This window comes from Eubalaena glacialis, chromosome 6 (assembly GCF_028564815.1).
Source record: "Eubalaena glacialis isolate mEubGla1 chromosome 6, mEubGla1.1.hap2.+ XY, whole genome shotgun sequence".
Classification (NCBI taxonomy): Eukaryota; Metazoa; Chordata; class Mammalia; order Artiodactyla; family Balaenidae; genus Eubalaena; species Eubalaena glacialis.
In genome coordinates, this window is record NC_083721.1 from 14,555,861 (window position 1) to 14,567,626 (window position 11,766).

At 36.8% G+C, this 11,766-nt stretch overlaps 1 protein-coding gene across 1 annotated transcript; it reads right to left on the reverse strand.

Annotated features, from left to right (window-relative positions):
* Positions 1 to 6,527: 6,527 nt before the first annotated feature.
* LOC133092917 (keratin-associated protein 20-3) lies at positions 6,528 to 7,001 on the reverse strand. The gene is given in 2 exon segments (XM_061192695.1): positions 6,528 to 6,695; positions 6,963 to 7,001. Coding segments are annotated over 2 exon segments (207 nt in total).
* Positions 7,002 to 11,766: the final 4,765 nt, after the last annotated feature.

Genomic DNA, 11,766 nt, shown 5'->3' on the forward strand with positions numbered 1-11,766 from the left:
GCCAGATAACCATATGCTAAATTATCTAGTATATTTCTCTCTCTCTCTGTTCCTCTTTTTCTCTTTCAATATATGTATTCAATATACATATTCAATATATAAACATATACATTTATGTACTTCTATATATGTATTGATATAGATACATATATAGATAAATACTTCATTCAATGTTTTAATTAAGTTATGGGCTATTGTTCTTTTTAGAGCTACAGATCTGCTGATCTTGCTGCAGTGCCCTTTGGTCCATATAGGGAATTGGAGTAAAATCTCTCTGTTCAGGAGCCAAACATGACTTAATTCCACAAGTATTTAGGATTTTAAGGCTGTTAAGAGGGACTGGAAAGAATTCAATGTTCTGGTCATTATTACATTTCTTTCAATCTACTAGTTAAGGTCTAACTAACTTTTGCCATTGTCTTCAGCCATCAGGTCAGAAATTGTGCTCCATGCTGTCATGTATTTTGTAATTTCTTTCACAGACCTTTTTCAACCTGTCCTCACTATCACAGCTCTAGTGAAAATACCCCTTCTGACATCTGATGGTGCTATATTTTCACACTATCAGAAAATTTTAACGTTCTGCCACAATCTACTCTCTTTAGCTTATAGATTCTGCAAGACAGCTCAATTATAACGACATCTTCGTCCACTTCCATGCAAAGCCAACCAGATCAGGCTTTTGTACCTCTGAGGTAAATAAGCAAATAATGAATTAATATAGAATAGCATTTGAGGTCAATGTGTAGATCTAGAGAATAATGATTTTCAAGTTTACTCACCTGGTTTTGTTAGGATAGTGAGCCTCTTAGATTTGATAGAATATCACTTACTGAGATAGGCAATCTAGAAAAGTTAAAAAGATTTTCCATGAATTGCCTCTGAGCAGAACATATAAGAGATTATTCAGCAGATTACTTAAGTAGGTGATTTACAATGAACTGTTAAAGTGCACTCTACAAAGAGTAAAACATAGCTGCTAATAGTTTCCAAGTGTTACTCCTTAGAGCTTCTTCAAGTAGAAAAAAATATAGGCTCCTGTTCATAAATCCTGGTGATTTTCCGGTTCACCTTGTTCAAGCAGCCAGATCTGCAGCCATTAACCTTGACTAGAACATGGGAATCACATTTAAAATGGCTGTTTCTCAGATTGGTTCAAGATGGCAGAGTAGGAGGACATGAACTCACTCCCTCTTATGAGAGCACTGGAATCACAACTAACTGCTGAACAGTCATAGACAGGAGGACACTGAAACTAACTAAAAAGATGCCCCACATCCAAAGACAGGGGAGAAGGCACAATGAGATGGTAGGAGGGGCACAATCACAACAAAATCAAATCCCATGGCCCCTGGGTGGTTGACTCACAAACTGGAAAACACTTATACCACAGAGGTCCACCCACTGGAGTGAAGGTTCTGAGCCCTACATCAAGCTTCCTAACCTGGGTGTCCGGCAATGGGAGGAGGAATTCCTAGAGAATCAGACTTTGAAGACTGGCGGGAATAGATTGCAGGACTTCGACAAGACTGGGGGAAACAGAGACTCCACTCTTTCAGGGCACACACAAAGTAGTGTGCACATCAGGACCCGGGGAGGGAGTAGTGACCCCACGGGAGACTGAACTGGACCTACCTGCTAGTGTTGGAGGGTCTCCTGCAGAAGTGGGGGGGGGGGTGGCTGTGGCTCATCGCAGGGACAAGGACACTGGCAGCAGAAGTTCTGGGAAGTACTCCTTGGCGTGAACCTTCCCAGAGTCTGCCATTAGCTCCACCAAAGAGCTGGGTAGGCTCCAGTGCTGGGTCACCTCAGGCCAAGCAACCAACAAGGAGGGAACCCAGCCCCACCTATCAGAAGACAAGTGGACTAAAGTTGTACTGAGCTCTGACCACCAGAGCAACACCCAGCTCTACCCACCATCAGTCCCTCCCATCAGGAAGCTTGCACAAGCCTCTTAGATAGCCTCATCCACCAGAGGGCAGACAGCAGAAGCAAGAAGAACTACAATTCTGCAGCCTGTGGAAAGAAAACCACATTCACAGAAAGATAGACAAAATGAAAAGGCGGAGGACTATGCACCAGATGAAGGAACAAGATAAAACCCCAGAAAAACAACTAAATGAAGTGGAGATAGGCAACCTTCCAGAAAAAGAATTCAAAATAATGGTAGTGAAGGTGATCCAGGACCTCAGAAACAGAATGGAGGCAAAGATCAAGAAGATGCAAGAAATGTTTAACAAAGACCTAGAAGAATTAAGAACAAACAAACAGAGATGAACAATACAATAACTGAAATGAAAAATATACTAGAAGGAATCAATAGCAGAATAACTGAGGCAGAAGAATGAATAAGTGACCTGGAAGACAGACTGGTAGAATTCACTGCCATGGAACAGAATAAAGAGAAAAGAATGAAAAGAAATGAAGACAGCCTAAGAGACCTCTGGGACAACATTAAACACAACAACATTCACATTATAGTGGTCCCAGAAGAAGAAGAGAGAGAGAAAGGACCCAAGAAAATATTTGAAAGGATTATAGTAGAAAAATTCCCTAACATGGGAAAGGAAATAACCACCCAAGTCCAGGAAGTGTAGAGAGTCCCAGGCAGGGTAAACCCAAGGAGAAACACGCTGAGACACATAGTAATAAAATTGACAAAAATTAAAGACAACGAATAATTATTAAAAGCAACAAGGGAAAAACAACAAATAACATACAAGGGAACTCCCATAAGGTTAACAGCTGATTTCTCAGCAGAAACTCTACAAGCCTGAAGGGAGTGGCATGATATACTTAGCGATGAAAGGGAAGAACCTACAACCAAGATTACTCTACCTGACAAGGATCTCATTCAGATTCGAAGGAGAAATCAAAAGCTTTACAGACAAGCAAAAGCTAAGAGAATTCAGCACCACCAAACCAGCTCTACAACAAATGCTAAAGGAACTTCTTTAAGTGGGAAAAACAAGAGAAGAAAAGGACCTACAAAAACAAACCCAAAACAATTAAGAAAATGGTCATAGGAACATACATATCGATAATTACCTTAAATGTAAATGGATTAAATGCTCCAACCAAAAGACACAGGCTCACTGAATGGATACAAAAACAAGACCCATATATATGCTGTCTACAAGAGACCCACTTCAGACCTAGGGACACATACAGACTGAAAGTGAGGGGATGGAAAAAGATATTCCATGGAAATGGTAATCAAAAGAAAGCTGGAGTAGCAATACTCATATCAGATAAAATAGACTTTAAAATAAAGAATGTTACAAGAGACAAGAAAGGACACTACATAATGATCAAGGGATCAATCCAAGAAGAAGATATAACAATTATAAATATATATGCACCCAATATAGGAGCACCTCAATACATAAGGCAAATGCTAACAGCTATAAAAGAGGAAATCGACAGTAACACAATAATAGTGGGGGACAGTAACACCACACATCCACCAATGAACAGATTATCCAGACAGAAAATTAATAAGGAAAAACAAGCTTTAAATGACACAATAGACCAGGTAGATTTAATTGATATTTACAGGTCATTCCATCCAAACACAGCAGATTACACTTTCTTCTCAAGCACACACGGAACATTCTCCAGGATAAATCACATCTTGGGTCACAAATCAAGCCTCAGTAAATTTAAGAAAATCGATATCATATCAAGTATCTTTTCTGACCACAATGCTATGAGATTAGAAATCAACTACAGGGGAAAAAATGTAAAAAACACAAACACTTGGAAGCTAAACAATACATTACTAAATAACAAAGAGATCACAGAAGAAATCAAAGAGGAAATCAAAAAATACCTAGAGACAAATGACAATGAAAACACAATGATCCAAAACCTATGGGACTCAGCAAAAGCAGTTCTAAGAGGGAAGTTAATAGCAATACAATCCTACCCCAAGAAACAAGAAAAATCTCAAATAAACAATCTAACCTTACACCTAAAGGAACTAGAGAAAGAACAAACAAAACCCAAAGTTAATAGGAAAGAAATCATGAACATCAGAGCAGAAATAAATGATATAGAAACAAAGAAAACAATAGCAAGATCAGTAAATCTAAAAGCTGCTTCTTTGAGAAGATAAACAAAATTGATAAACCTTTAGCCAGATTCATCAAGAAAAAGAGGGAGAGGACTCAAATCAATAAAATTAGAAATGAAAACGGAGAAGTTACAATGGACACTGCAGAAATACAAAGCATAAGAGCCTGCTACAAGCAACTCTATGCCAATAAAATGGACAACCTGGAAGAAATGGACAAATTTTTAGAAAGGTATAACCTTCCAAGACTGAACCAGGAAGAAATAGAAAATATGAACAGACCAATCACAAGTAATGAAATTGAAGCTGTGATTAAAAATCTTACAAGAAACAAAAGCCCAGGACCAGATGGCTTCACAGGTGGTTTCTATCAAACATTTAGAGAAGAACTAACACCGATTCTTCTCAAACTCTTCCAAAAACTTGCAGAGGAAGGAACACTCCTAAACTCATTCTATGAAGCCACCATCACCGTGATACCAAAACCAGACAAAGATGTCACAAAAAAAGAAAACTACAGGCCAATATCACTGATGAATATAGATGGAGAAATACTCAACAAAATAATAGCAAACAGAATCCAACAAGGCATTAAAAGGATCATACACCATGATCAAGTGGGATTTATCCCAGTGATGCAAGGATTCTTCAATATATGCAAATCCATCAATGTGATACACCATATTAACAAATTGAAGAATAAAATGGCTGTTTCTCTGGTTATCATGAGGATGGAGTTTGCGGTCAATTCCCCAGACATCGGGAGCTGAAGAGACTCAGTAATCACTAAAGCCTCTGTTATTTTACAGTATTGCCTTTATGATGTTCTGTCATGCCTCTCTTGATTGTAACTTGTGTAACATGCCAATCTCATTGACTATTTGCCAGCATCTAGATTAGTTTCAAAATTTGTTATTACTCTAGAAATACTTGGTGAAAGAATAAATGCTTGAGTGAAAGTGCAATTGTTGACAGTTCCCTCCTAGAAAGTTTATATGTCCTTGATTCCCCTGATACAACTCTCTTCTGATTCACCTTTTATCTTTTTCCTGCTCCTTACCTGAATTGCAATCTCTTTTTCTTCTGCTCACTTCTAAATATTGGAATACTGTATTTGTGAAGCTATTATACCTTTATCCAATTATTTGAAATGTCAAACCCAGTTCTCTGTTGAGTTCCAGATTTTTATAAGAACCTGCCACTATATAACTTTACTTAAATTTATCTGAACTCTAACAAATTTTCAGATCTCTACCCTGATCATCCTCCTAATGCCCCCCTGTCTCATATCACATCTGCTATTAGCATCACAATCCATCAATTGCTGGACCGCCAATCTGGAAGTTCATGTGTGCTCCTTTTTTTCTTTATTACTCTTCACCCCCATATCATATAAACAAGCCTTTTAAATTCTGTCACTTAAATATATATTTGATCTGGGTCCTCTTGAAAATCCTAGTTGCTGCTTTCTTACATTAGGACCTCACATCGACTACTTGAATAGCCTCTTGATGGTCTATTGGTCGGTGGTCACAGTCCTTGGCGAACTTCCTTTCAATTAGCTGCCATAATGATTTTTATAAAACATAAATTTCTAAGGAAAACATTACAACTTTTTAAAACAGTATCTAGTGCACCAATAGCAAGATATATATGATCTTGATGTTCTGGTTTCTCTTAATTGCCTGGGGCCTCATTTTAGCCACTTGCTTTGCTCTGTGTACTTTCTAGGTGTGACACCAACTTATAACTCTGTAATGCAATATTTTCCCAGTGCCTGCGCATATTCTGTTCCTCCTGCTTGGCATACACTCTATTATATTTCTCCTCCATCAAGAATTAATTTAAATGTGACCTTTAGGGAGAACATATTTGGTCCGACCTTTTGCTCTAGCATCTCTCTTTTTTGAAACTAGACATGAGCCTTCCCCTCTGTGTTTCCACTTGACCATTACATCATCTATCATGTTTGTTTACATATTTGTTTTCCAAATTAACATATCTTTTCACATTTGTAACACTTAAGACTTAACAGGGAGACTTATGGAACAATTATTCATTAAACATTTTTGAACACATGTATAAGTAATACATTTTAAAAAAGAGAAACAAATAACAACATTGGCCAAGCCAGAGTAACGAAAAGTGAACCTAGAGTTGCCTACTCATGAAACATGCCGAAATTGTAATTTATCTGGTATATTATCATGAAAAAAACATTAACTGAAAGAGAAAAATGTAGTCAATCTAAGACACTGATGTGGATGTATTGTCAATTTAATAATCCATTCTGATTGCCTAGGATTAGTTTGGATTATTAACAGTTAAAACTGAGTATAACAGGTACAATGAAAAGATTCTGTAGAACAGAATTGCCATCTCACAAGGGCTCAGTAGCAGACAGTATTCAGTTGGTGCCAGGGAACAAGTGTCACCTGTGACAATATTGGTGTCAGCAGTCAAGTCCATACCTATTACAGCCACATCTGTAGCCACATCCCAAGATTCTAAAGGCACCAAAGTAACAGACATAACCGTATCCACAGCTGTAGCCATAGCCCAGTCCTCTATAGTATCTGCCTTAGTAGTAGCATACTGTGTCAGAATTTAAGTTTTTAGCCTATGAGCAAAGAGTAAACTTTAGTGAATGAGAACATTAAATGCTAAGAGTCTTTTTGCAGTCTAAATGTAGGTGTGGCAAACCACAGACACTTCTGACATCCTCATATAGACCAACTTGTATTTTAAAATCTCATTAATCACGTTTCTTTAGACAAAAAAGACCCCACATACTCATTAAAGTGGAGATTATTTGCTTGGTATGTTAGGATCTTCCCAAACAGTCGATGTTCTTTAAATAAAAAACCAAAATGCTGAGTTCACTGACCTTGCTGACACTGATGCTGAATTTAACCTTTGTAACCATGCTGCATGACATCACATGGAAGAGGCGAATGCCTTCTTCCTCCAGTGATTTTGCTAATAATACCCTTCATCTCATGCACAGATTTAAAACCTAATCAACACAGCTGTGATGTTATCTATATAAATCTTAGGAGCAAACAGTATTTTTTTCTGTACGACCTACCACCCATTCCAATCACATTTTACTCTGTGGGATTTGTATTGCTGTGTTCTCTTGACAATAATGCCACTTTGTTGCCTGTGTAGTTTTTTTTTTTTGTGGTTGAAAAAGTTGTATAGTTGATTATCTATACCTGCACCAGACTGTACACACTTCTTCACATACAGGAAGAGCATTGACTGTCTTATTTGTTTCCAAGTTCATAGGAACATAGAGTAGAACTTTTTGAGGCTGAAATTTGATAGAGTACATGAGTATTTATTTTTCTTAAGGATAGTGGCTCTGTATGTACCATGCCCCTATACATAGACTTAAGTTTTAAGAGGCAGACTAAATTTGGATGTTATCATTTCTCAGGAGGATTGAAAATAATTGGGGATTTTCTTTCACTGCTGTTCTCTAGGGCCATGCCTGATTTGGGCTACTGTAGTGCAGCCACCTACTTTTAAGTGTATCATCAGATTGGCAGAACCATCTGTAAGCCAGGACTATTTTTTCTTCTTTCAACTGGAAAATCAGAATAAATCCATCAGTGGGTGCTGACAAAAAGGAGACACTCAGTAGAGTAGAAGCCATGAGACTCAAGCCACTTTCTTCTATAATATATTTGTGCTTTCTGGACTTCCTCAAGCCCAGCCTCATATACAACACTTTCACCTGATGATAGAAGATTGCTGTGTATATTCACATTTGTGTCTCAGAGAGCCAAACAATATCTAGTTCATAGTGGGCAGTTCAAGTCATATGGTAACTTGGTGGCCTATGGACAAGAACTGAAAAATCTTAAAAAAAAATCCAACTCATGGAAACAGAGAATAGATTGGTGGTTGCCAGACATGGGGGGAGGCTGGTATGGGGGAAATGGGTGAAGGCGGTCAAAAGGTACAAACTTCCAGTTATAATATAAATAAGTTCTGGGGATGTAATATACAACATGGTGACTTTAGTGAACTGTATTGTATATTTGAAAAGTTACTAATAGATTGGATCTTAAAAGAAATATCTACTTCTCATCACAAGAGAAAACTTGTAATTTTGTGAGGTGATGGATGTTAACTAATGGTAATCATTTGGCAATATATACATATATCAAATCATGACGTTGTGCACCTTAAACTCATAAAATTGTATCTCAATAAAACTGGAAAAAAACAGATGTAAAAGAAAAAGAGAACTCAGTTATGAGCTGTTTCTTCAAAAGATAATATAAATCTGCAAAGGACAGCATAGATTTGCTCCAAAATCCTGAAAGCCTGTGCTATGATTCACCTCTACAGATCTGTGAAGACCTCAAAACATCATCCTTATCTTCTGTGGACACTTTAAGCAGCACTGAATCTGCTGCTCCGTACAGTGAAGTAACAGAGCAGTACGTATGGCAGCCTGTGACCACTGTGGAGCTTCCTCTTGCTCTTAATTCACTCTAAGCTTGTAGCCACTTTGTTGGCTACAATGGATAAATGCATAACAGGTGGCACATCCATATGAGGATTACATTATCATGAAAATACAAAGAGGCCCCTGAGTATTGTGTTTCTTACTTAGTGATAGGAGGAGCCAATAGTAATGACGTGTCCCTTCATCCAGATCAGTGGACCCCTAGAAATTTCATTGAGGTGGCAGGTCCTTGAAATTTTGTAGGACTTATTCCCCATCCTCTGTCACTCATGAGTTTTACCAAGATGTTCAGGGTAGTTGCTAGTTCCTACTCACTGGGTCTTATCACCATCATAATATAAACATGGTGGACTAATGTGATAACAGCTAGAATGCAAAGTCAAGGTCTCTGTAGACTAAGTTGTGCCTGGGGTTTGAAGAGTTAGCATAATTCTGAGGTAGGGCAGTTAAAGAGCATTGCTGCTCCTGCCAGCTGAAAGCAAATGGTGTTCTCCACTTACAGGGGCAAAGTCAAAAGCGTCTGCAAGATAAAAATTAATGAGAAAGTATGATGGAAATGCAATATCAAAGTGAAAGCATCTATTAAAAATATAAAATTTGAAGTATTTTGAGATAATTTTGACCAAAAAAAATGTCAAATCTGAACAATGTTTTCCCTCGTAGCCTAAGATGAGTTTACTCTGCATTAAAGATATAATAGAATTTCTAAGTCATCCCTGGTAGTAGCAGGATGAGTCCAATAAGCTGAGTGGCTCTACAAGTTTCTCAGTAGAAACCATAAGCCCGGTATCTGCTACAGCAAGATGGATAGTAGCAACCACATCCATACCTGCCATAGCCATAGCTATAGCCAGCGCCTAGGCCACCATAATAGCCCAGGCCACCATAATAGTTTCTGTAATAGTACATGGTGTTAGGAGTGGAAAGTTCACTTGAGAGGCAGGAATTATTCTTCTCAGTTTAAATGTCATCATCTGCCCAGGGCCTTTTATACACTGTTAGTGGTGGGTAGGACAAACCAGGCATTGTTGACTTCATAATTTAGAATAACTTCCACTAGAAAAATTTACTAAACCTTTTGTTTACATAGGAAAAGAGTTCCTCAGATATAAGATCATTTTGCTATTATTTCAAGTGTCCCATAATTAAATCATGTAATTTAATAAAAGACATTTTAATTTTATTTTGAAAAGCAATTACTCTGCATGTGATTAATTTAAGGCCAATTATCAGTTTATCATTCTCTCTCCACTCCCAAGTAATAATAGGTCTGGAAGCCCAGGGACTACATTTCCCAAGATGCACTGCAAAATAAGATTCTGCGTGAAATGCCACCAGTGAGAGACTTGAATGAAAATTAGGAGGCATTAGAAAACATTAAAGATCCTCTTGAATCTTTTGATTCACTAGACAAAGTGAGGACCCTCATTACCAAGCATATTTTGCTTTTATGTCAGAATGACCTTAATCAAATTATATGCTTTTAAAGAATTTTTCCCCTTATTTTTATTGCCCTTGCTTACCCATATGTATTTAATTGAAATGACATGTTCTGGCTACTTGGCGTGACATAAAGCATATAGTCCTTTCTCCAAGTTTTGGTTTGTTGGCTTATTTTCTAAAAATAACTTATTTTCTTAAAAGGCAGTCTAAGAATTTAGAGCTTACATACGTGGATTTGTGAGTTTGTGTAAGGAATAAAATAACTGAAGTGGACAAAAGTCATCATTTCTGTAGGGTAGAAATGATGGATTTTAGGGTATCTGTGTAGTTGGCATTTTTAGATGCTGCTAAACAGTTTCTGTAGGGGTTGTGCTACTGACATGTATGCCAGTAATGTCTGTGAATTCCGTTGCTGCACATTCTCAAAATCACTTGGTATTTTCAGTCTCTTTAATTTTAGCTGTTTGATGAGAATGCTGTGCTATACCCATGTTTTTCATTGTAGTTATAATTTGCATTTTCTTGCTCTGATGAGGTTGGTCATCTTTTGTTATCATTTGGTGTAAAATGCTTGTTCAAGTTTTTGACAATTTTTAATTGTGTTTTTTGTCTTTGTCCAATGATTTGTAGGTGTTTTAATTTATTTTTTTGTATAAATCCTCCTTTAGATACATGCATTGTAAATATCTTCTCCCATCAATGGCTTCTTCACCTTTTAAAATAGAAGTCTTGAGAATTCCCTGGCAGTCCAGTGGTTAGTACTTGGTGCTTTCACTGCCGTGGGCCTGGGTTCAATTCCTGGTTGGGGAACTAAGATCCTACAAGGCACACCGAGTGGCCAAAAAAAAAAAATCTTTAATTTTGATGAAGTCCAATTTATTAATATTTTCTTCTATAGCTAGTACTCTTTATAGCCTGTTTAAGAAATTATTGCCTACTTCGAATTAATCAAGGCATTCTTATATCTTATTTTGGTGCAAGGTATGAACCAAGATTCATTTTCTTTTGTATTGTAATGAAATTAACATTATTTATTGTGAAGTCAATCCTTTCATTTTCTGCACTGCAATGGTATCTTAATAGGATAAATCTGGTGACCCTATATATTTGAGTCTGTTTACAGAATATCTTTTTTTCCATTGGCACGTGCTTCCTTCTGAATCAGTACCAACTGTCCTTCCCACACACATAGTTATGCCATTTGTTGATAGTGGCAGGTCTACATTTTCCTTTCCAGTTTATATTGCACTTATGTACTTATTTATTTACATGTATTGCAGTGCCAAAGGCCTCTGGTACAAAGTTGTATCAAACTTTTATTAAATTGTGATAGTGGTTATCCTCGTCTTATTCCTAACTTCAGATGGAAATTATTTTATATGTCAGCATTAAATATATCAGCTGTAGATTTTATGTAGAAGCCATTTATCAAATTGAGGAAATTAGTTTTTAGTCTTAGTTTACTGAGAATTTTAAAAATTCATGAATGCATATAAAATTCTATATTTTATCTGAATCTATTAAGACATTCATATGACTTTCTATTTCAATTAATGTGATGAATTACACTGAATTTTCAGATATTAAACCAATAAAGGATTTTGCAATCTTAGAATATAGCTCATGGGATTTGGTTTTGATAATATATATCATTTTGGATTTTTATAGCTACATTCACAAGAAATAGTCCTTTTTTGTAATGTCTTTGTTAGGTTTTAATTTTCCTATTTGTGTTGTCCTTTTCCCATTCTGTCGAAGAATACTT